General features: G+C 36.7%; 1 protein-coding gene across 1 annotated transcript in view; it reads left to right on the plus strand.

The window, feature by feature from the left end:
- POU6F2 (POU class 6 homeobox 2) overlaps positions 1-26,838 on the plus strand; it is a 565,270-nt gene that overhangs the window by 101,900 nt on the left and 436,532 nt on the right. The window contains exon 2 of the mRNA XM_045192643.1: positions 15,153-15,324. Within this exon, the coding sequence (XP_045048578.1) occupies positions 15,153-15,324 (172 nt within the window). The remainder of the gene's footprint in view (positions 1-15,152; positions 15,325-26,838) is intronic.

Here is a 26,838-nt window from a genome sequence, read left to right on the forward strand (position 1 = left end):
AACATTGTGTTATTTCCTTAATTGTTTATTTGGCTAGCATCAGTCTCCCCACTGTCATTTCAGTTGCAGGAGGGCCCACATTTGTTCAATGATGTATTCCCTTCACCTTGCTGAGTACGTGGTGTGGTATACAGGACTCACTCAATACATGTTTGTTGAATAAATGAATAAATAGCATTAAAAACACTCCTAATATCAAAGTTATATGAGGAGGAAAAATCTCCAATAATCCTTATGCAACAAGAAACCAAACTGTTTTCCACTGGATTTAAAAACATTTGATTTTTCAAAATCTATCATAATTGACTATATTTAGTTTTATAACAAAAACTTGGGAATTTGTTTCCTACTTTATCTTGATGCTAATTTGAATTCACTCTTCTGCTTGTATTTAATCGAAAAGATGATTTCTTGCTGATTTTTAAAAATAAGTGCAGGTTTGATTAGTTTTTCTTGACATAACTAAGGAGATGAGGAGTGCCCATAGGTGACCCTCTCAAGATCCATGATCCGAAAGCCCAGGGCAAGCATTGCAGGCAGAGGGCAGATCCTGCAGGCTTCCCAGCAGGACTGTCTGTTAGTGGGCGTGGAGGAAAGTAGGTGTAGGCCCTTGTAGCAGAAGTAGTGAGAAAGGTGGAGAACCCAACAATAGTTCATTTCTCACTTGTTTTGTGCAGGAAACAGAAAACTTTTCAGGCAATATGCATATGCAAGTGGAGAAAGAGTGCAGAAGAAGGAAAGAAGGTTGTGTAATGGGTCTACATTCCAGCCATGGCCAATTGAGCCTTCCTGGGGCAGTGGTACATTAATGTCATTGGAAGGGGCCCTCTTACATAGTCAGATTTGGTGTAATTCAGCAGCAGAATCATCTATTTTAATCTATGAAGCATTAGTCTATGCAAATTAATGGTAGAGATGTAGAGATGGGGGTAAATGGAGGCTTCTAAATCCACTGAAAAGAGCAAATTATTTATAAAGACTTTAGCACATCTGTTTTTATGAGTGTGCTTTACTGATTTGATAAAACAAGTCTGTTTTCCTCAAGAACACATTGCCCATTCTTATTACTGCAGATGCTTGAGGATATTAGGAAAGTAGTTCTTTAAAAATACTCAGTGACAAACAAAGGCGCTTCATCTATTCCATTTGGCAGTGCTGCTCTTGGTAGTGACAGATCCTGGGGATGGTTGTGTTCACACATTGTTGTAGTGTGTGAGTCAGGACAGTGGGATTTGGTCTAAACAAACTGAGTTAATACTCACTGGGAGGAGCAACATATTTATTCATTATCATCCATAATGATGTTAAAACAGTGCTTCAAAGATAGGGTGTTGAGTTTGTGTGTGTGGAGTCCACATGCTTGGTATACATTGGCATTTTACAGAAAGGGAAGGTAGGGGATGCCAAGAAAATGTTGTATCTGTGAAAGTCTAGTAAGCTCACAGCAGTAGTGTTTCCTTTACTGATGTCTATTAGATGGTGACATTTTTGATGGTAGCAAATGTTTCTTGATCCTTACATTACCCATAGTCCCTAGCATAGCACCTCATACAAGATGAGCAGTCACTAAATATTTGTTGAATTGCATCAGTTTTGTTTTAACTAGTCCCTGATTTAGAGCCACCCCAATTATGAAAACTAGAGGACATAAATTACCATTAATAAAATCCAGCCTTGTTCTAAAATTGCCCTCAATTTCAAATGTTAGAGATTTAAGGAAATATTTATTTGTCTTTTTATAGTTTGGGTTGGAAACAAAATATTTTAATAGGTGTTAATGAGATAACTGATGGTTTGGGAGAACCTATAAAAAACAAACCACCCAGCTCATGTATTTGTGAGAACCCAAATCCCTAGGAATGAGAAGATTTAGCTAATCTTTCCAATCACATTCTCCCATCCTCCTTCCCCAACCCCATCTCCTAGGAATTATGTTATCTCTGCTCAGTTTAAAAGCTCAGAAGCCTTTTGAATTGGAGCGACATTCAAAGGACGGTCAAAGGTCACCCTTGGGATATTAAAGGAGAGTGCATTACAGGAGAGGGAGGGAAAGGGAACAGCTGGGGCCAGGCATAGCTGTATATAGATCCAAGTAGAAAATGAGAAGAAAACTCCATAGGAGCTGCTGTTGGCCAAGAGAAAGCTGCCGGTATTGCTAGTAAGGGCAGGAAGTAGCAAGGCAGCAACCCACATTATCGGTGTCCAGCGAGGGCAGAAGAAAGGAAAACACATATTAGTGAAATCAATTAGGCAGTGACCTTTTGAACAGAAATAGAATGGTTCCTTTAGAGAACATAGATACATGAACCTTGGAAAATTAAAAGCCAGATGATGTTTTAGTTCAGAGATAAAATTCTACAGAATTTACAGCCCCCCAATGGTTAATTTCTTAAAATAATAAAGCCTTGGGATTTACAAAGTAAATTCCTTCTCAAAAGACATCAAAGGAATTTAGTTTTCAAAATCTATTTTTGACCTTTTTTCATTATTTATAAATATTGAGACTTGTTTTTGTTTTTCAAGTAAAATCAATGTATACTTAGTGAGGGCTTATTATGTGCCAAGCGCTGTCCTAATATTTGCAGTGATAGGCCCCTCTGCTTCAGCAGTAGTTACTTACTAATGCTTTTCTTGGGGGGAGGGTAGGGAGGTAGATCATGAATCTCTTTGAATATCTGATGAAGGCTCAGGAGCTTTTCCATAACAAAAGGATGCACAATCCTATTTTGTCAGAAGAGTCACAGACAAAGGTCAGTATATACATTTCTTATTACTACTATGAAGTGGGCTTATTCTGAGAACTATTTGTGAATTATTTATTTAATTTACATAGCTCTCCCACGAGGCATATATTATAATTACTCCCTTTTCCTTTCAGGGAAATTGAGGATCAGAGAGATGTAGTAACTCCCTTGCCCCAGGCCCTTCAGTGAGTAGAAAGTGACCCCTCATGTGCATGTGCGTACAGGCTCTTGGCTCCAGTGCCCAAGTTCTCACTCTGGCACTGCAGGCCCTTGGATGTGCAAGGTCCTGGTGAGGCAGACCAACGTGGGCCAAAGGGAAGGAGTCTCAGTACAAGGAGTGCCCTGACACTTTATTGCTACCTGAAAGAAAATCATCTTAGTGTGTTTGCAATCATTGCAAAAATATGCATAGCATATTTTGTGGCTGTGCAGTGACTATCTATATGCTGCAGCCACTGTATCTGGGCTGAATGTGGAGGGTCTGTGTGTTAAGCAAGGGTTTGGACCTAACTGAGAAGGTACTGGGGAAACTGTAAGGTTTCAAACTGGATTTTTAGGAATATTAGTTTGTCAGCAGGGGGCAGAATAGAGTTTTGTATTTATTTATGAAACTATAGGGAACTGGATTTTTTTTTAATAAAAAATTTTCCTCCTCAAATATGTGTCCTTTGCCATTCAGAACAAGAGGATAGAATTAGGTGTCTCCACATATTTAATGTATTATTCATTTAAATGAATATTTGCATCTGAGAAAAATGATAGAATTAGAACATTTGTAATAAAATTATATTTCTAATATGCTGTATGTGTGAGGTGATACTGCTCCTGAATGACTGTGTTGGAATAACGTCAGGCTCCCCTTAGTGAGAAGGAGGCTCTTCCAGGCTGAACAAGGGGCATGGACAGAACTATGAGGCTGCACTCATCTGGGGCCACCCTGAGCTTCACTTCTTCTGCTTTTGCTTTGGTGAGCTTATCCCTGGGACCAGTCAGTGGTAGCTTTTCTCCCATTCAATCTCAGTTCCAGGGAGAAAAATAAAACACTTTCCTTTTCTCTTTCAGTGTTCCTATTAAATTCTTCCATTTTGTTCTACAGTTAAAAAAAGTAACACAATCACACAAAACTAAACTTCTACTTCTAGAAGCCGAATATTGGTCAGCGTGTATGTATGCATATGCCAGACAGGTAAGATAGTCAGGTGAGGCTTTGGTTTCACATTGGGTAATTTCAGACGTGATTAAATATATTCTGAAGATTGAACAAATATATCTAGGATAATCCTTTAACTTAACCAATGAACCTTTCCTCCCTCCTTCCCTCCCTCCCTCCTTCACAATCAATCAATCAATCAATCAAGACACATCTATTGAAAGCCTATTTTTTATCAGACATAATACCTTGTATTGGGGATTCTGAGACATGTTTTCCTACAAAGGACTCAGACATTTCAGCAAAGGACTTGGACATCTCAGTATTTTGGGATATCCAATAGAAAAGTGTGATTTTACTGCACATTTTAACTATGTAATATGGGCAGATATGGGAAACCCTTTCTTCATGTATACTGAAGACTCCATGTAAAGTAGGTCAGAGGAGCCAATGTGGTGTTAAACACCCACAGTGGGCACTTTGGTCCTCTCCTGCCTTCCTTTGAGGACTTGGCAGCACCTCCCTGAAAACAGGAGATTCTCACTTCAGTGTACAGTTTGAAAACCCTGAGACTAGAGACCAGGGCTTCTCATCTGTGAACTATGTCATCCACTTTCTCAAAAGGTTACAAATGTTGAGACCCCCCAAAATTACCCCCCCCACACACACACAAAGTATTTGTATATGTATACTTAATATACATACATTAAGTATCTCTGTTAGAGTTTCTAAGATGCTGAAAGTAAGCTCTTTTAGGCTAGAGATCAGATGTTCTCTCTTTATACATTTAAATCATTAAATGCAAAATCACTTTAATCTGAGTCATATTCTGATTAAATTTTGATACCCAGGTTAAGCCATCAGATTAGGAAGAACATATGAATATAGGGTATGTGTATGCACTGTCGATACTGCTGCATAAACCCATCACCAAAAGTCCAGATCTAGATGAGCCTGGATTGAACTCTTATTGATGCTTTTTCACAAAGGCAGCAGAAATTGAATTGATGGTGCTATTAGGTTGTCGATACCAGTGTCTCCCTTTCTTCCCAGATAAGTATACATGAAGCATAACCCATACAGTCACTTTAACCACTTGTGGGCAAAAGAGCTATAGAGGTTCAAGGTGATGATCTAGATGAGGCATGTCTAACTGCACAGTAGATGCTTTGTAGAAGTTAAGAACTGGCAGACTCCTGTCTGACTGATTGTTATGTTGTTATTTCAACCTACCGGTTTGTGTTGATGAGCTGTTTTGCTTGTATTGTTTGCTTGTTTTTGTTTAAATACAGCTATTTCCAATGCTATAATATTTAATTGGAGCTGTCTCTACAGTATAAGCATAGCTAAGAAGACTATAGGTGGGGCTGTCAGGGGAGAAAGAGATTGAATGCTTATCTGAGGTAAGGCAAAAAGACAAGACTCTTTTTTGTTTTAAAGGTTTGATGGGTTTTATTTACTAAAATACAGAAAGATGTTTTTGAGTTCAGGAGAAAAATCACTGGCGAGTAACATTCTTTTTTTTTAATATATTTATTGATTATGCTATTACAGTTGTCCCATTTCCCCCTCCCTCACTCCACTCCATCCTGCCCATGCCCTCCCTCCCAAATTCCCCCCCTATAGTTCATGTCCATGGGTCATACTTATAAGTTCTTTGGCTTCTACATTTCCTACACTATTCTTACCCTCCCCCTATCTATTTTCCACCTATCATCTATGCTACTTATTCTCTGTACCTTCCCCCCCTCTCCCCCTCCCACTCCCCTGTTGACACCCCTTCATGTGATCTCCATCTCTATGGTTCTGTTCCTGTTCTAGTTGTTTGCCTAGTTAGCTCTTGTTTTTGTTTTAGGTGTGGTCGTTAATAACTGAGTTTGCTGTCATTTTTCCTGTTCCTATTTTTGATCTTCTTTTTCTTAGGTAAGTCCCTTTAACATTTCATATAATAAGGGCTTGGTGATGATGAACTTCTTTAACTTGACCTTATCTGAGAAGCACTTTATCTTCCCTTCCATTCTAAATGATAGCTTTGCTGGATACAGTAATCTTGGATGTAGGTCCTTGCCTTTCATGACTTGGAATACTTCTTGCCAGCCCCTTCTTGCCTGTAAGGTCTCTTTGGAGAAATCAGCTGACAGTCTTATGGGAAGTCCTCTATAGGTAACTGTCTCCTTTTCTCTTGCTGCTTCTAAGATTCTCTCCTTCTGCTTAATCTTGGCTAATGTAATTATGATGTGCCTTGGTGTGTTCCTCCTTGGGTCCAGCTTCTTTGGGACTCTCTGAGCTTCCTGGACTTCCTGGAAGTCTATTTCCTTTGCCAAGGAGATTAGGGAAGTTCTCCTTCATTATTTCTTCAAGTAAGTTTTCAATTTTTTGTTCTTCCTCTTCTTCTTCTGGCACCCCTATAATTCGGATGTTGGAACGTTTCAAGATGTCCTGGAGGTTCATAAGCCTCTCCTCATTTTTCCGAATTCTTGTTGCTTCATATTTTTCTGGTTGGATGTTTCTTTCTTCCTTCTGGTCCCTACACCGTTGATTTGCGTCCCAGTTTCCTTTGCATAACTATTGGTTCCCTGTACATTTTCCTTTGTTTCTCTTAGCATAGGCTTCATTTTTTCATCTGGTTTTCGAACAGATTCAACCAATTCTGTGAGCATCTTGATAACCAGTGTCTTGAACTGTGCATCCAATAGGTTGGATATCTCTTCATTGCTTAGTTGTATTTTTTCTGGAGCTTTGAAGTGTTCTGTCATTTGGGACATTTTTTTTTTTTTTGTCTTGGCACATCTGTTACTTTAATGGGTTGGAGCCTTAGGTGTTCCTGGGGCGGGGCGGGATAATGCTGGTTGCTGCGCTGTGATGCTGTATGTGGGGGAGGGGCCAAGAGGGAGCAATGGCGCCCACCTCACTCTCCTCCGGATTTCAATCTTTCACTCCAATACCCACAATCAAACTGGGCCCCTCTGGTGCTGGTTCCCAAGTGGGTGGGCTTGTGCACACTCTAGGCCCCTGTGGGTCTCTCCAGCGACCTCTCTAATGAGGCTGGGAGTCTCTCCTGCTGCTGCCCCAACCCCCACGGGCGTTTTTAATCAGAGGTTTGAGGCTTTATTTCCCTGAGCTGGAGCCCTGGGTTTTGAGGTCTGCTTCACTCCCGCCATTTGTCTGGTTTATCTGTACGTGAATGTGGGGCCACTGGGTGCTACCAGCCGCTCTGCGTGCCCTGTTCTCCGCCACTCTGAGTCCGGCCCTCTCTGTTTATCTGTGCGCGAATGTGGGGCCGCAGGGTCTGCTAGTGGTCGGACTGCCTGACCTGTTTGTCCCACACTCCACCAGTCTAGGTCCCACCACAGCCACGAGAGTCCTCTCTGCCCCGGCTGCCTGTCTCTGCCCCTCCTACCGGTCTGGATGAATGTTTATTTTTATTTCCTTGGTGTCAGACTTCCTTGCCGTTCGATTTTCTGTCAGTTCTGGTTGTGTGAGGAGACGCAGTGTGTCTACCTACGTCGCCATCTTGGTTCTCCAAGACAAGACTCTTAAACTGTGCTCATATGTACAACCTTAAATGAAATACCATCTTCTGACACCAAAGCAAATCAGATATTTTGCAGTCTTATTTTATTCTCTCAGAATGATTCTGGATATTCACCTTAACTAAATATGTTCTAAAGATATTTATCTTTAAGATCTTTATTTACCTTTAATATGGGAGCAGCAAATAGTGTAATTTTCCCAGGGCATATTTGAACACATACTTTAAACCCTTTTTCACTCTGTAATGACCTTGCCTGCCTCTAAGGCAGTGTCATCCAACTGTGGGTCAAAACCCAGTAGAGTGGGCTATCCTGAAAATGTCCTACACCGATGTATGCACACCTATGGGGTCTTTTTGGTAGATAATGGTAATCAGTAATGGCTATAGATGAGTGAGGGATTGCTACCTCTCCAAAGCCTAGCTACCTGGTTATAATGAAAACAAGCTCTCAGACCAGAAGCTGCCATACATAGAGATATTAAGTGCACTTTTATTAACATGCAATCCCAAAATAGTTTCTTCAATCTGTCTATAAGCTTGATGAAGTCATAATCTCGTCATTTTGTAGTGAACCTAACAAATCTTGCATGGAAGGTTCATTAAACCAGATATAGCAAAGTGTTTCTATCAGAGTCAGCATCGGGCAATTGGAACTCTCTGACCCAAAGATTGGACTGAATGGACATGGGACAGTCTGGGGATCAATCCTTAGCCCTTGGCCCAAGAGCATAGGTGACAGGACTTGCTTAGAATTCATAATACTCTCTGGTTCCACCCAAGGATGGGGATTGCCTCCAAAGTACTTTACCTAACACATTTCAACCTCCGTTAATGGGGATCAAGTCATGAATTTAACTCAAAGTTATCTTTCGATAACTTTAGATGAGCCTGGATTGAACTCTTATTGATGCTTTTTTGCAAAACATCACAAATTATACTAATCAGCAACATGCAGGGTGAGGGAGTGGTAGACAGTGAACAGTGAACTGAGGCAGAACTAAAGAGTTTATAGTGGCCAAACCTGGAGTGATGCCCTGGTATATTGATTAAGGGAACTTACTGAACCTAGGGTGGAGCTCGGGGGTCTAAAAACCTTTTCTGTAAAGAGAGAGAGAGAGAGTATTTTAGGTTTTGCATGCCACAAGCAAAATGTGGGCTGTCCTGAGGAAAGGACATGACCTTGGAGAGGCAGCTCCCTTCAGGCAAAAGCAAGTCCTGGGGAAAGACTCAGCTATGAGCCATCCTCAGCCATCATTTGTGGCAAGTGGGAAATTAGTGAATTGGTCTTAAAAAGGGGGATCTGGATGTCACATCGCAGCATTCCTCACAGCATATTCTCCTCTTCCAAACTGAAGGTGTGGAGAGAAAAGTAAACCACAGTCACTTGTATGCCTTAATGTGGGAGGCAGTATGAAGGAAATGTCTGTCTGTGTGACATTTTCTTTCTTTAAAATGATATTAATATACATTATCTGTACATTATCTCCCTCTAGTCTCATAATATCCTCCTTGAGATATATAAAGCCATGTCGGTATGGAAACCAAGACAGAGGACATGGTGATTCCGTGGCGGCCATGTAGGTGCGTAGGTGCTAAATCGGGGAGCAGCAGTGATGTCTCCTCATGTACCTCACACAATAAGCCCACCATTCATTTTGAATTTTGAATGTCTTGCTTCACTTTCACTCCCAATACTCAGTTATTTTGTGATAGAATTAAAAATTAAATAAGATTTCAACCACATTAACTGTAAAATGGAGACACAGTGTGGGGTGGGGCAGGGAACCAGGTATTTGGGATTATTGGGTTGAGAAGGAAATACAGGTTGGGATTAACATTTTGCTGTGAAAACTTATTGTGAAAGAATCAAGGGCAAATAGCTTTATTGTAATTAAGTTCATTAAAATGCAAATTTCTGTCTGTTTAGTATTTGCTAAAAATGTGGGATTTTCTGCTCTTTCTCAAAACAATTTTTGTTTGCAGCCTAGGAAATGACATGTAAAATAAAATAATCAGTGGTGAGCAAATTTATGGTGTGTCTACTGATGGTCATTAATTTTCAAAATTTCAACAATAAATATGTATACTCATGTCAATAAAACATAAAAATAAACTATGCTCTTATTTTCAAAAGTCAAATAGAATGTGGTAGGAGAAAATATTAATGATTAAAAATTAGAAATTCTCTAACTTTTGAGAAAAAACATTCTACTTTACTTTAAATATCATATTGGAAACTAATTTATTTAATAATATTTGGTAACTGGTATAAGAAAGATAAATTTTTTTTTCAAGACTAAGGTAATGCAATACACACTTCAAGTTTTCTTTTCTCCACACATAGGAAGGTCCAGTTTCTTCCTCTTAATTATTTGCAATTTTGATTTTTACCTCTTCTCAGTGGGAGAAATTAAATACAAAATATGATGCTGTCTTTGCATCTCAAATTGGCTGTAGATAATTTGTTTTCACCCTTTTTTCTTAATGAAACGTGACATTTTAAGGTGGGAGAGAATCCAATACATTTTTTTCTTTAGATGGATATAATTTTTCTATTGATCTGTTGAGTCTGACTGTGCCATGTTCTGACTCTCCACAGCCAAATGAATTGTTTCTCTGGATTTTTGAAGCCTGCTTGTCTTTACATTTTTTTTTCCTAAAAGCCCTTCTGATGGCCTGTTTTATAGTTGTTTTAAATGTTCATAAGATTATGCTAGACCTAGTTCAAGCTCAGTTTAGAAAGGTGTGGCTATTTCCATAGCATGGCTGCCCCTGGACACAGATGCTTTGCTGAGTTAACTATCTTTAGTTTCTCTGACTACAAAATGAGAATGATTATGCTAACAAAACCTCTGCTGGTTAAGTTATTTAAGGTATTTAGCTGAATTATATCTCTATTTGGTGTTTTAAACAGCCTGCTAAAAGCAAGATTGCATTCTCCTCCTTCATACAGTGTCCTATGTCTATTCTTCAAATAAAGGTTTTACATCAGGGACATCTTTATTTAAAAATCATATTTAAAATATCAGGAATTATTATATGCTGAGGGTATATAGTTACTGCACACTAAGCTATATTTCATTGTATATCAATAAATGATAAGGAATATTAATTAGGTAAAAATTATTAGAATGTGAAAAGCATTAGACATATATGTATTTATTGAAGTCTTCTAGCCTATTATTGCAGAATCATTAAAAATTAGAACTCTAACTTACATTAACGAATTTACATTAGCTGTAATCTGTGCACATTCTAAAATGACTTTCAAGAAGCACTAGATCCATTAGATAATGTAATAAAGGTGATAAGGGAAAGGACTTCCATGGTTAGATAATTTGGGGAAATGTTAAGTTAAGGAGAGTTGAATTTGTTTCTTTCCTGATAATAGACTTTCCTACTGTATTTTTCATGAGTGTGTTTGCAACACTCTTTCATTGTAGAATATCCTTTGGGGCAAGTGTTCTGTGGTATGGGCTTTGAAAAATATTGTTTTACTCCAAACTTTTCATTTTCCAGATGAGAAAACCAATGGTAAAAGTGGTTAAGTGATTTGCTAAGTTTATGTAGAACCTGAATGTGTGCCTGGATATTTGACACTGCTTGATGTCCCATCTACTACACCATGTCACCCCACAGATTTCACCAAGCAGCATTGGACAGAGAAGTGCTTTGTTCTTAGAGTCTGAAGGGAAGAAGACAACTAACAGAGTATGCTCTGGGAATCCATTATCCAAGATCCTTCATGGCACATAATTCAAGTTCTGGAAAACACCATGAATTCCTAAGTCCATGAGCCTTGGTTTTTTCACCCAGTGTCTACTGTGCAGTATAAAAAGACATCTTTGGTGATCAATCTACGAAGGCTCAAAATACAGCTTCACCATTTATTAGTTGTATGGGTTTGGGAAGAGTCACTTAGCCTCTCTGTGTCTCAGTGTTTTGACTCTAAAATGGGTCTAATACATGGCACAGTTTGGGTGACAATTAAATATATATGAAGTACATATCTGGTAAGGGCATTTGATGAATAGGATCTATTTTAATTCCTGAAAGATATTTAAATAATTTCTGTATAGTTCTGATATTAATTGTAGTCCTTTCATTGTAGGACATGGTGAAATTTTTGTTGAGATTTTGCTAATGGAAACTACCTCTCCTGCTTTTTCTTTTCTTAGGCCTGGCTTAGGTCTTTGATGAGCCTTGTGAGTGTCCTGTGTTGGCCCATACCATGTCCTATTCTTGCACATATTCACCATTGTTCATATTGGACCAGTCACTTTTTTCTATCAGGGCTGACAAATGAATTGCAGACAAGTTCCATCTTCTTCAACTGTAGTATAACAATTTCAGATTTTCAAGTAAAAAGTCAACCAACTCAATTTTTTGCCTGCACTAGCTATTTGTGTTCCTGTTTGCTGCTGCAAAGATCCTTGTACACATTGAACTTGCAACTCTCTTACATTCCCGCAATCATCTACATAGGTGCACGTTGGAAAATCCTTTCTCCACTGTGGCAGAAAGGAATTTTACAGACTGCCATCACTTTTGGCAGGGAGAGAATGACTTCCAAGCTGAGTGCTGCTCGAAAGAGGCACTCCCCCATCACTTACACAACTGTACTCAGTGGTTACTGCTTGTGACACATTTTCAAATGGACCCCCCAGTGGCTGCAGCTGTGATTAAAAGCTGTCTGCTCTCTGTCCCACTGGGGGGTTTCCTGTTTAACCATGTCATGCACATATATTTGTGGGCTGCATCTGCATCATAGCAAATGTAAACTCTTTTGTAAGATGAAAAATCAAATGAATACTTGAATGACTAACTCCTGAATTTTCCAAGCTCAAGTCACTGAAAAACACTGGTTGGGAACCAAGCCATGTATGAGATACATAAAAGTAATTTAAAAAAGAAGAGCTAATGGTCAGTGAATGTATACCATCTGCCGGTACATGCTCTACACATATCAACCAGACTGAACATCTTAAAAATTTAAGTGTGCTTGAATTTAGCAGCTGCATTTCAGCTCCTCTGTGTGATTCAGACTTCAGTTTGGCCACAAATAAAGCAAGAGCAGAATATTCTTGTTTGAAGGTTACTCAGATATTCACTGATACACTAATAGCAATGTTTGGGTTATCATGAGGGTGGTGCATGCCATTCTGAACACAAGTTTACCATTAACAGTACCTTAAAAATGTTCGAATGAGCAGTGTGGCCTCAAAGACTGGGTATCTTGAAGGCACAAGTCACACCCTTCTGTTTAGAGTAGAGATATTGAGAATTCACCATTTTATAAAGAAAAAGAAGATATTAGCATGTAAATCTGGGATCATTACTTCACATAATGAGTATAGTTATCAAAGCCACGAGGTAAAGCAGTGTTCCTTTCTCCACCCACTAACTGAAACAGAAGAATCCAAATACATATTCCTTCCTAAGTACATAAGAAAGAAATTTGGGGAAAATTTGAGAATTTTGTGTCTCCTTTCATCTCCACCTGCTTTCCCCTCGAATTTTAAGCTCTCCAAATCTCAGTGACCAAACACAGCATTTGAAATGCTAATCTATCACTAGCAAATTTAGGCTGACGATACTGTGAATTGACCACATTGATTACATTGATTATATTTCAAATATTTACAATATGGTAAGACAAGCCTGATTTATTTTCTAAAGAGGTCAAAGTAGGTATCACTGTTGTAGAGGGGAAACAATGGAGAGATGTCTGTGGTTGCTATCTGCAATAATCTGATGCTGACAGAGAGTAGTATTTTATTTAGTAATTAACAGTGTAAAGGGGAGAGGAGCTGTCATGTTGGTTCTTAAGCTGGGGAATGTGATGAAAGATGATATCTGCGATCTCATCCTTTCCACTTGTTTAGGATTGTCAGGATGAGAAATGTCAGCATTATGAAAGCTCGGCTCTGCTCTTGATATGATAAAACCCTTCAAAAGCCAGTCTTTCTCTCGCCCTCATCCCCCTCCTTTCTCGCTGTCTCTCTGCACTTGCTTTTTGTTTATCCTGTTTTGTTAGATGGCAGAAATATAATTCTTTTCTTTCTTCCTATTATAAGCCACCATTTTTGTTTTATTATATGTTTCACAACCCCTAATGCCCCACTGAAAATTACCTTGTTAAATGACAGTGTTTCGAAGCCATGAATCCTTTCCACCATTCCCTCAGAGGTTTGAAACAGTCAACAGACTGTAAAGAATAAATAATAAAAAAGTATTGATTATTTTGATGACTGTGAGATTCAATTAAGTATTAATTTTGCCCTCCAGTGGACCTATCAAGGTATTCAAAAGGGAGGATTCGGCTCAGCTAAATGCGTGCTGAGTGCTTCAGCCTTAAATAGGGAGAAAATGTGTTTACCTACAGTATTTGAAGAAGTGCATTGATGCACAGAGTCCAATATTTAAGTGCTGTGCAAATTAAGCCCTGGTGACAGTGACATTGTTTTCAGTGGTATGAGTATTGACTGAAGAAGTGCATTTGATGACAACTTAAACTATTTGTATTGATTAACATTTTCATAGATTATCATGTGTCATATCAAATTCACTTTTCAGGCATGAATACATTAAAAAAAAATAACCACCAGCAAACCGCAACCAATGTGTGATGGGACAAGAGAGCATGTGGCCCCACCTGCTCCTGCACTGGTCACCTGTTTCCTGCTCAGGAACCATTTAGGCATGAACTTGGCAATAAATAGCTCCCAGATAACACAAAAAGGCACTTCTTGCTTTTCTATTCCTTCTGCATCCAGTTTTTTGCTAAAACAATATTATGCAACTTGATTTGCAAATGGAATAAAAGGCTACACTTGGAAAATATTTCTGATCCCAAATTGCTCTCCTAATGAGCTGAAGATAAAGCAGATTTAAATTATTGGGGTCGAAAAGTTTGACTTTTTCAAAGGTGATTTTTGTTTCCTTTTCGTTAATGCTATGGGTGTATGATGCGCTAGGTTTCCGAATTATTGAACACAGTTTGTAAGTATTTTTCCAATTCCTTTAAAATGTTTAAGTCAATTTTCATATATTTTGTCATGTATTGTTTGCTTTGAAATGTTCATTTGATTTGGGATTAAGTTCAGTCCCAAATTGGGAACAGGTGGACTCAACTTCTAAGGGTGTTTATGGAATTTACATAAGAAATCATTTTTATTCCGGTGACAGCGTTTTGCAGACTCTTTTCTCCCTATCTCTCTTTTCTGCTTTGGGTATCAGGTTTAATTGCTTGTCCCCCAGGGAGAAGTCTTCTTAAAATAGCCGGCAGTTCCTCTGTAGGGTGCGCCTTCCTTTTCAGTGTGTTGCTGAAGTACAAACACAGCACTTTCTTTTTTCTTACTGCATTAAAGACAGAACAAGGTGTAAAAACATTCACACAAAAGCACATCCTACAATTAAAGCTGTGTTGGTTGGGTTGCTTTCGAAGAAGTTTTTTTTTTCCTCCTCAGAAGCCTCCTGAATCTCTCACATGCTAGTTGAGCTTTAATAGGGTGGGGAGTAATGGAGAACTCCTCGGATCTGTAATAGCTCTTCACTTGACTGCAGCCAGCAATAACAGCAGGAGCAGCCAGAGATAAGAGGGAGAGGAGAGAGGGAGAGTGAGTGTGCGTGTGGAAGAGAAAGAAGAGAGGGAGAGGGAGAGAGGACACGCACACTAAAGCTGCCACTTTTTTCCTCCCCTTCACTCTTTCCCCCATCCTAGGATCCAATGATAGCTGGACAAGTCAGTAAGCCCTTGCTGTCAGTGCGGAGTGAAATGAATGCGGAGTTGAGAGGTGAGGACAAGGCTGCTACTTCAGACAGCGAGCTGAATGAGCCCCTGCTTGCGCCTGTGGAATCAAATGACAGCGAGGACACTCCCAGCAAGCTCTTCGGTAAGTCTGTCTAGGTATTTCATTTCAGTCCTACCATGTTGTCCGGAAGAGCAATCTGCACACCACCTCCCCCGCTCTTTTCTCCTGTTGTTCATTCAATTTTCTTTAAGTCCTAAAAAGAGAAGGCTCACATCTTGGAGGAGCCGAGGCACTGAGGCTGATTCCAGCTGGCTAGGACGATGTCCTCCAAACTTTTCCCAACAAGGAACTTCCTCACTGTCCATTTTGACTTGTCAAAAATGCTGAAGTGCCCAAGGTAGAAATTATTTGAAAAAAGAAGATGGTATTAATAATCAGGAAATCAGTTCCATTGTGAGAATTGGTTAACCTTTATTAAATAAATATCAACTAGGTTTTGAGTTGCTTTACAGCCTTTTGTTAAGGGGAAGGAGAGTAAAGTGTTGCTATCTGTAGTCAAAAGACCGGAGAGGGGAACTGAAAAATATCAATACAAGCCATTCTATGTCAGGTAAACAAAGGTGGCTGCAGGAGCTTTTCAGATAAATAACATGTTGTAATTACAAGTAGTGTCTCCTTTTAAAAGGGTGATGAGGAAAGAAAATAGGTCCTTCGTGTCCCTCACTTAACCCTCTCCCCTTTAACAGATGTTTATAGCCTCCTCCTGCATGCAGAGGCAGCTCAGGACCTTTTAGGAATCTTTGTTTCGTAAACAAAATAGAACAAGCAGAGTGCCACTCCAGCAAAGACAGCTGTCATTCAAACAGATGACACTGTGTAAGTCAACTCAAGCAACTGTGATCTCTAATGAGACAGGGGAGCGGTTTTTGAGGCTGGTGACTAAGTGATAGATGGTGATAGATGTCTCTGCCGGAGAAGCACTTTATGGGATGGAGTGACTTTCAGCTTCCAAACAGTTGCTCCTGAAACTTCTAATTATTTTCCAGTGTTTATATCACTAAATATCTATGTATCTATCTCTGTCACTCTCATACATACCTACTTGTTTATACATATATATAGTAGCATGGTATATGTATCTGATACACATATATGTACGTGTCAGGCAGAAAACTGCTTGGTCTCAGGTTATAAACAGCCATGTACCTGAACTTAAAAAAAAAGAAAATCAGTGCATAGACTGCTTTGTTAAGAAAGTCATTAATTGGGTTAAAAAATGAGCTTGATTTTTGTTTAACCCATAGAAAGAAAAGAGCTTTGATAGTTTGACAACTCTAGGCCAGCTTCATCTGAGGAGTGTTTCTCTGATTTTAAATGTTCAATCAAACATTAGAGGGGTGTTGCAGAGAAACTTTGTTTCAAATTTTCTATTGGTAAAATACTGTTTTATAGTTAAGAGTACAGTAGATTTCAGTTTCAAGAAATTCTATCATATTTTCCTTTCTTCAAAAAGCAGCAATTCTACCTCTGACATACATTTTCCATACCCAACCATTGAGGTTCTAGCATTTTCACTGTAAAGAAATATTTTGTTGTAGTCTGTTGTTATCTGTGTAGGAAGAATTATGTCCTAAAACACTCATTTCATTTCAGGGGGTTAGTGAGAGAAGTCACATAAAATTATAAATTACAGAAAGGAAAAGGTCATGCTGCAGCCTCTCTGATTTTAATACTAAGCACTTTGACTTTTCCAAAGTAATCAATTGTGAATTAAATGTAATTGCAGATAATGGATTGTTTGTCCCTAAACTTTTCATGCATTTTAAATAAGTAAGTGTGTTTTGTAAACTTTAACTTATAACCCCAACTAATCTCCCCCCACCATTGGCTTCAATGGAGGGGCAATTAATTTGACTTTTCAACATTTTAGGTTTTCCACTGTTGAAAATTTTATAGATATATATCACTCCTTACTGATCTGCATGTGTAGAGAAATAGCTTAAAAAAAAAGTCCAGGAGAATGAAATAAAATTGAATTAAAACTTCATTGAAAATATAAGTGGACTTAAAAAAAAAGAAAACAAAATTAGAAAAAAAAAAGAATATTTATGGTTAAACTAGGAATCATAGTTTATTTTAGAAACTATAGTAGATTTTAGAAGGTACTCATCTTCTCTTTGGAATTCTTACTTCTGAATTTGTGAGAGAGAACCCAGCACAATCTACATTATATCTAATATTCTTTATATATTCACTTCATTGTATTTGGTCTCTAGAGTGTGTTACCAAACACACTGTGAATATTTTCCAGTTTCCAATTAGGTAAACATGAAATCAGTAGATGAACACTTTTGAAAACTTGAGAAGAAAACTGGAGCCAGTAGGAGACAGAGGAAATAGCGTGTTGGGAGGAAAGCATCCTCGTGTTCTCTAAGGGCTCCTTAGGTATAGAGTCTGTTATGCTCCCACTTTTCAATATCATAGGACCTTCACTTAGTAAATCAAGTCTATGTAACTGACTAAAACTTTCTAGGATAATTCTCTCTCAGAATTTTTAGCAACTTTGGCAAAACTTAATGGGTTATAAGTAATGGACCATTATTTTATTTGCCACAAATATTTTCAACTTTTTTGTCTTTATATGTAGTATTGATTATGCTCTTTACTTGATAATAAAGAATTACATTCTTCCTGAATAACTGAGAATATCCAAGTTTATCTCTAAACAATGATTTTCTAATAAACTCTCATAAGGCATCATTTTTACATGTACTGTATTTTTGAAAACTGTGCTTCTATAATGACAGAAGCAGATTAAGACAAATCATGTGCATCATGATATATTTACTTTTGTGGTGAGACAAAAGGCAACACCAGGGGATAAGAGGAGCTCACTGTTTTACAGTACCTGAAATTTCAGTATAAATAGATTTCTTTGGAGCTTATTCCTCCTTCCGTGTCTTGTTCAAATTAGCAGTCCAGAGGACAAGTCTGTTTCGCTCACAGTATGGCACCTTCAGCAAAAAAAACTGCAGGAGAAAGGCTAATACCGATGCCCTCTATGGATAAACAAAGGAAATTCCAGGAACCATTGGGCCTTTTATGCCTCCCCTTAAATTGCACCTCTGCACTTAACAGCATCCAAGGAGAAACATACTGTGCAGAATATTTCAGTGCTCTGAGCAGCTCAGAACACCAGAAGGAGAAGCCAGAAGCCATATGCCCGCCTAAGTAGAAAGTACAGAAAAGCGCCCTTGTGTTTTATAGAGTAATTACATCAGAGGTAACGTTTTGCTTAACTTGAACAGCCATGGAAACTAAAGTACACTTAAGAGAGATGGATTCACATTTCATTGAGAAACATGTGGGTAGGTTGTTCTCTGTGATATCATTAAGTAGTACATTATTTACTCTTGAAGCCTGTGGAATAACAATATCCTTTTTTTCAGTTCCTGACTATATTATGCTAAGCTCCGAGCCATAGGAAACAGTTTGTAGGAGAACAGACTGGCATGTCTTGGGGTATTATCAGAGAATCTGATTCTGTGTTTTAATATATTTCAGCTGTGTGATCAAATGAGCGATGCCACACAGGGCCAATCACCTAATATGAGACTAGTAATGTACATATTTGAAACCATTCTCAACATTGAACTTTGGCAAACAATCTCAAAGCAAGAGGTTGCTGGACTTCTATAATGACATTTATAGCACTCATGTGAACATGGTGCTTCATTTTTAGTTATGCCCATCAAGAATTCAGTGTTCCACATTCAGTCAAGTTGGATGCTAAAATTCAAATGGTAGTATCAACAACTTGGTCAGGAGAATGGCCACAGAAAGGATAAAAATAATATATATCCCTGGGAAAAATATCTGTACTAAAGTTTGCCCGTGCAGTGTCAGCTGAAGAAGTGAGACCACATAAAACATGCCCTAAATATTTTCTCCCCTATATCTTTGAAATTTGAAAGATGATTTATTAACAGTTTTCTTCCTAGGAATATTTTTATTGTTTCAAGTTAAACCTAATGATTGCTTTTTTTAAAGTCCCAGCTCCCTTGGGTGGCTGGGTCAGTCTCTGTGCTTGCTTCTCAGTTGCACGCTTCTCATTTGTATAACACTGTGCATGAACTGTGGCACAAAAACCTAAAGCCTTGGGCTGAGATGTAAACAAAAAGCCATTTATAAATATTGGATCCAAAATAAAAATTGGTGGTTGGTTTTCTGTTAGGATATTGTGTTTTTCTAGGTTAAAAGCAATTGCATACAATGATACTTGTAAGAGTGGGTATTTTCAATGCCATTTATCTGTGAACTATTGGAAAAGAGTTGAAAGTTGGATCAGTGATTCTTCCTTGCTAGAAAATGTACTGAGCTGTTCCTTTCCTTTCTGTTATCTTTCTCATAGAAACATGCATTATACGATTATTTTTTAAATTGCCATCCAGTTTGACTTGATTAGAATTTATGGCAGTCAAGTCGTTTTCAATGACAAAAGGATAAAGGACTAAATTGTCTGTCACCCCTTGAGACAGTGGTCTCTTCAGGTCAGCATGGAGGTCATTGGAAGGGCGTTGTGAGGACTGCACTTTACGGGGATGCTGCCTCTCGACTATGCATAAGTGGAGCCTTCACTATGTCATCAGTGTCTTTATTACTTTATTCAAACATCTCTCTCAAGTTTTCAATGCCTTGGATATTAATAATATTCTGATAAAATATGCTGGGTCTGGTAATCAGGACAGAGGGATTAAGCCCAAGAAGGATTTAGCTGAGAGGTGATGAGGAAAATTCTCTAGAGAAATATATTTATTTAAAATATGTATCATGATTCAATATTTTGTAAGTTTCAATATTCTATCCATTAAAATTCATACTATTTTTCACTGAAGAAAGTGCATTTTGTTAGGGGAATATTAAAACAGAATATTTTTAGATCAACTAAATAATTTGAGTGATAGATTCTATGCAAAAACAGTTATTTAAATGAAATTAGTAGAAACCTGTATCTGCGTAAGTCAATGGAGGCATGTAAGGTATTTGTCAAAAATCAATTATGGCTCAATAGTCAGACGCCCTTGTGGTGCTGCTCTCTGACTACTGAGGGAAATGCACATTTAGATACATTTCTTAACATTTAAGAAAATTAATGCACTAAGATACTTCTTTAAAAAACCCAGTGAGAGTCTGTGTTTCAACAAATTTAGGTGAGTGTTTTTAACCCTTGAAAACCCTTGTTAACACTGTGTTGATAACTACGGCAGGTGGAAGCTTCAAAATAAAAATGAATTCATGTTAAATGGTTGTGGTGTTCAAACTTTCCATCATGTTCATTCACTGAGCCATGCTCGTTTCTAAGTGGCACTTTAATGAGAATAGGGCACAATCCCTGCATGAGGTTCAATGGGGACTTCCTTAGTGCTTCCTTTTCTGTCCACTTGCCATGCTTGGGATGCTTAAGTCAGACCTCTCTGTTTAAAGAAAAAAGTTCAGTACTGCAGTGTCTGAGGCTGTTACTATGTTAGTAACATATTAACAAATCAAAATGCTGCTATGGTTTTACATTTTTTCTTTTCTTTTGATTGCTACTATTTTGATTTTCTTGTTAAATGGTGTTATAATCAATTCAAAATAAGACAAAGTATTAGAAATTATATTAATCTGTACCATCACCCCATAAAATGATCCCATTTTAGTTTCTTTTTTAATGTCTTGGGTATTTCTGACTTAAAGGTTACGTGGCATTATAGTGTTTTTGTAGTTCGCCCAGCCCAGTTTATGTCATAATTAATAAATAGAGGTGCATTGTAGATTCAAGCTCCCAAGGCTTAAGTAAATTGCCTTCTTTCTCAATTACCTGGTTTATAATAGAGTTAGTACTGTTCTTTTCAATAACTAACCCTATAAAATTTCCTTTTACTTCAAAAATGAGACGCAACTGCTGGAAGTGGGCCTTGCTTGTTATTAGACCGTAAACATAATTTGTGAGAGAATTGGTACTTTCTTTGATTGGTGACCTTGCTGGTTTATGTTTGGAGATTAATAATACATCAGACATTCACACATTAAAAAGAAAGTAGATGTGAAGGAGGAAGGGCGGAGGATGCAGTTCAGCTATTGCGCTGCGGATGATTATTCAAGCCTTCCCTGGGAACGGAGACCGTTGGAGAAGCAGTCACGTTTGCCCAAATATGCACCTGACTCCACGTAACATGTTTCTTGATTTTCTTATGCTAAAGGAAACTATGGCAAACTGTTTATACCAAACTGGCACCCTGTCAGGGGGCAATCTGTGTAAAGTTTCCTGCTGTCAGGTTAATAAATTTTTAAAAAATATCCAAAGGCAGGGGTGGCTGGAGAAAGCTCATAGTCACAGTTGCCATTCTTCAGCAGATGGGTTTTTCTTTAATATCCAGCGTGGTGCTGGAATTTTCTTGTTTGCTGTCTTCCTGGGTTCTATACATTGCTAGTATTTTTGTTCAGTTTTCCTGCTATCAATTCCATTTAGGTTTTACTTTTAAAATATTTATCCTCTGAAAGTTTAAGAGTCTTTTCTTTCAGAGGGGAATAAGTGAGCATAATTTGTTTCAAATATGGTATTTTACAGCTGCACACATACCTTATGCTGTGAGCCTAAATAAGGTTCTAAATCTATCAACATTGGACTTTTCTTTAGTAATACCTTTAAGTGATTTTTAAGTTAAAAGTCATTCGTAAAGGAGTATTTAGGATATGGCAGTATGGGGGCTTCTAATGCTGTCTGTTTATTAAGCATGTTGACATAACTCAGTATTTTAAATGTAAACTCCCACCCTCTGATTCTCAAAGTCAGTTTTCATAAAAATATGAAACAAGGGCAGACTAGTTTGGTGACATCTCTTACTCTATGTTGTGACAATGTTGTGATCTATCAAAAACGGACTAAGCCTTTTGACTGTGAACACAGAGGTCAGAAAAAATAACACTGAATCTCTTTTGGTTAAAGCAAGTTTGTAATTCTCAGAGAATGGAAATTAACTTTTAAAAAATATTCAAAGATCATTTTTAAAAACCACTTAATCAAAATGCCTATTTCCTGACATCTTTTTTTGATAGTCAGCTGCTACTTAAAAAAATCTTAGTGTATTATATGAATGTCTATATTTCAGAATTTGAGAGTTTAAAAGAAAATCCATGCTCAAACTTCTCTTAGTCTTTTTGCCTTCAAGTACTTTTAAGGTCTTATATGTGTAAAGATTATGCTGTTTTTTATTTTAATTAAAAATTAGCCACTTGGAAAAACATGACTTATATAGGCTCAATCATTTTTATTAGAGGGCTACACTGCCATCAAAACTATTTGAAAATAGAGGAAAAATTATAGATTATGATTAGACAAACTAATATCATTACACATAAACTAAATGCTTAAGAGGTTTGTTTTACTGAAGACCCTTTGAAAATGGGTTTCTATGATGAAACCTTCATTTATTAAGATACTTAAAAAATATTCTTAGTAAATAACTAAAATAAAATGTGTTAATTTAGCCCAAGAATGAGGTAGAATTAGGGTGTTTTGGGGACACTTATAATGTACCAATGATAGCTAGCATGAAGCCATTTAACAATTTAATGAATGTGTTTGGCATTAGCAGTTTTCTTAGTATTTCATTTTTTCTGTAAAATAATCATTGTTGTCTAAATTGAAGTATTTTCCAAACATCTTGTTACTTTAGTTTCATCCTATTAATGAGGAAAAAAATTTAATAGTAATAGAATTTTGCAAAAGCTAGGGAACATATGTTTAAATATTAATATTAACAATGTTTTAAATAATAATTTTAAAATGTCATTTTCTTATCAGTTCCATACTTTTATTTTCATTTTCCTGTGTTTTTTTTCTTAGACATTATAATGCATAGTGAAAAAATGTGATGCTACCCATCTAAAATGTGTGTGTGTATATGGTGTGTTCTCTATATTTTTTCTTGTGTTTGTATCAGACTTCAAATTGTCTTACCAACTTTTTAGTACGCTTGTATTTTCTCTATCATAAAATTAATAAAGACTAATTTATAATATTTTTCATGCTATACATATATCACTTAATGTACCTCTCCTGTACTTATGTATAGTATTAAAAAGTTTCCAGATAAGCTTGTTAAAATTAAGTGTGTGAATAAAGAACAACTAATTATTTTATAGTATTGATTCATGCATAGTTGGACTATAGTCCAGGTTCCAGTGTCTTCTTTGAAGCTGCTATTACTCTGACCAGAAGAGACAGCAGGGTTCCTCAGAATTTGTGCAGTTTAATTCAGTGACTTGGGGGATTTCTGCACACTTTTATTTTATATATTTATGTAAATATATATATTTAAATATACATATTTAAAGAACATCAAATTTGCCCAAGCTAAGGAAGAGTTTTTGAATCTGAATATTGAGAACATAAATATCTGTCTATTTATGGGATAAAACATATATCACAAGATAAACAATCTTTTTCTTTTTCTTCAGTAAACAGTATTGGTTCAATAGTAAGCACAATTTTTGTTACACATTCCTGTAAGGATTCCATGTGCCTAAATATACATTTACATGTACACATATCAAGACAGATGCACAATAAAGAAATCATATTGTAAACATAGCATGGTGTTAAAATAGCATGGTGTTATTAATCTCCTTTTGCAGTTCTTGATGGCCACCTATGTGGTGATTTATCTTTTAATATCAATATAGCAAGATTTTTTTTCATAAATTAATGATTTTGGGTTACTTATTGTGTGACAGAATTATCACTGTTGAAATAGAAGGGAGCTGAGGGATTAATTTGCTTTAAAAATTCAAACATTCAAAGCTGTTTAAAAAGCATGAAAAATTATTATTCCAGAACGAATTTTTGCCAGACTCCACTGAGGCTAGGAGAGAATAAAAAGTCAAGTGGAAAAAAGCATTTTTCTGTGTTTAAAAATGTATAGATGAGGAAGTGGTATAGGGGGTGAAATGCCTTTTCCAAAACCTGCATTTTCCCTTAATGTAACTAATTTCATTTAGCAAAATATTGTAAGACAGAAATATGTCAAAAAGTAAGCATACAATCTGAAAAAGAAGAAGCATGAAAGAAATATTGAATAAAGGTAACGTTTTAATGGATTCATTTAATTAAATCTGTATAGTGCACTGTAATGTATGCCTTGGTAAATATCCAGAACAGGATTTATCTGGATTATGTAGGAAGGCTTTCATATATTTTCAGAAAGAACTATAAATAATTGTTTTAGGTGTTGATTGACTCATCTTTTTATGATTCTTAAAATTAAGTCAGGTTTTACTGTAATTGAACAATAATAAAATAATTTAAAAATTGAAAGAAAAAAATTAAGTCAGGTTTTATTCTTAAGAGTTACCTAAGAAATTATTCAGATTTTCAGGAATATTGGTCTATTTCTTTACTTTAGTTTGGAATCCTTACTTCTCCCATTAAATTCCATGTTTATAGTAATTCTTTAATAATCCAATCAGAATCTGCTGGCAATCATTAATGTGTTTAAAATTAAGCATCATGCTTTCAAAGGAATTGATATCTATAGGTGTCTGCTTAAAAAAGCAAAAACAGAACTGGTCATATTGGTGAATGCTGATGGCATTGAGTGGGTCACACTAGAGCCTAGAATGGTAGCTACCCATCTTGTCATCTGTAGTGTATCAATATGTTTTTATAATGATACAATAACCTGAACCCTGTAACAGTTTATGGTCCTTTGGAGAATTCTTATGGATTCTTAGAGTGACGGAGGTCTGAGAAAAGATCTTGAAAGCTTTCACAAAATCTGGCCGGGTGACAGAAAACAGGCATGGCTATGATTTAGTTGCTAAGGAATCCTATTGACAGGGAACATCATTAAACTTTTAAGTTAAAACAAAAACCACAAAAACAATCAGAAGATGCAAAGGGTGAGGGTACCAAAAGAACAGCAAAAATTAAAAAATGCTAAAGGGGGTCTGAGATAAGAGGCAAAATTCAGCAAGTCCAATGATGCTCTTTATATCCTACTTAGATATAAAATTTTGTTTAAATACTATTCTGAATATTGCAATGTGCACTAGAAATCAGTTTAATGCATCTCCTTCATGAAATCAAGCAGACTTGCTTGTTGCTTTTTTATTTTGCCTGGCTATTTTTAGTCAATGATAAATAAAGAACTTGAATTTTGAATTTGGCACGAGAGAAATACAAAAACAGAAACTGCAGGAAATAACCATGATGAGTAACTTCACATCAGTGTATGCGCCTAGACCTCAGTCTTCTTAATATTTGTAATATTGCTAATTTCTGTGGACTTTTTAAAGTACACTTCCACATGAGCTCTCAGATCCATAAAACTGTGGCATGTAAAGTAAATTGTTTGTCACTTGCCAACGACCTGCCATATTTATTGTCAGAAGAAATGGACATTAGTTGGAAAAGCAGTTGTTAAAGGCCAAACAATTTTTAAAGATGGCAAAGATGTGCAAGGGTTTTCCTTTTTCTAACAATGAGCCACCCCTTCAGACATCAAAAGACAAGATAATAAGACACTTCAAGCACAATTCAAGATTATATTCAACATCTAAAGGCTCATCTCTTGTCAGTTTGCATTTACTCTCCCAGGGATGTGATGCTTCTATCATCTTTCTGTCAAGAGGAGTCTGGCAGAAGAGATGAGGGCTCTTATTTCACACACTTAGGGTTTTTTATCAAATAGCCCACACTCGTTCTGATTCAGTCAAAATGGGGGGATAATTTGAAGAAGGTCATGAACAAGCACAAAAATCTCATATTAATTTGTGTGATTAGGAGGCATTAAAATTGCACATTTATTTTAGTTGCTGAGCTATTGTGTCAGTTTATTTGGTAATATACTCTTGCAGCCTAGAAAAAAAGATGACTTAAAATTTAAAAACAGATGGCTGAAAGTCAAAATTATTTCCTTTAATATGACCATATTTGAACATTTAACAAGTGAACATAAAGATAATTTAATACCTTTAATTTAACAATATTTGAAATCAGCTTATATAGTGAAATACTTCATGCAATGTAAAAGCAGCATAGTACCATTGTGCCCATCAGAGGAAAGAAATATATATGTGAAATTATTTTTAAATACTTTAAAAATTGATTTCATATGTTTAATATATAGATAAAAGATGATGACATTTTCAATATAAATGTGATTATGTGGGTATTTTATAATGGTTATCAAATTTTTAACATGCTGTACTCTTTGAAATTACAACGTCATATTTGTTATTCTATGCCATTCTTAGTATATATGCCCTTTTCCAGAGAGGATACTAAAAAATAAATAAAGTAGTTGTTAAATTATTATTATTATTCTCTGTCAAAATTCATCACATTTTCTCCTTTGCTCTCTGACAGTCTCAAAGCTGTGCAAAGAAACAATTTTTCTTTTTTTCATTTTTGGAGAGAGGCACATCTTAGAAGTTAAAAGAACGAGCCTTTCCTTTCAAAATAAAACAATTGATGAAAATAAAACCATAATATCCTGGGATCATTTCTATATTGTATCTTTGAAATTACTTTTCCTAAGAATTTTCATCAACTCTGTGTGTCCATTTCTTATCGTTCTTGTCTTTGCTGTGAAACATTTTGAAGCTGATTGT

This window comes from Desmodus rotundus, chromosome 6 (assembly GCF_022682495.2).
Source record: "Desmodus rotundus isolate HL8 chromosome 6, HLdesRot8A.1, whole genome shotgun sequence".
NCBI classification, from domain to species: domain Eukaryota; kingdom Metazoa; phylum Chordata; class Mammalia; order Chiroptera; family Phyllostomidae; genus Desmodus; species Desmodus rotundus.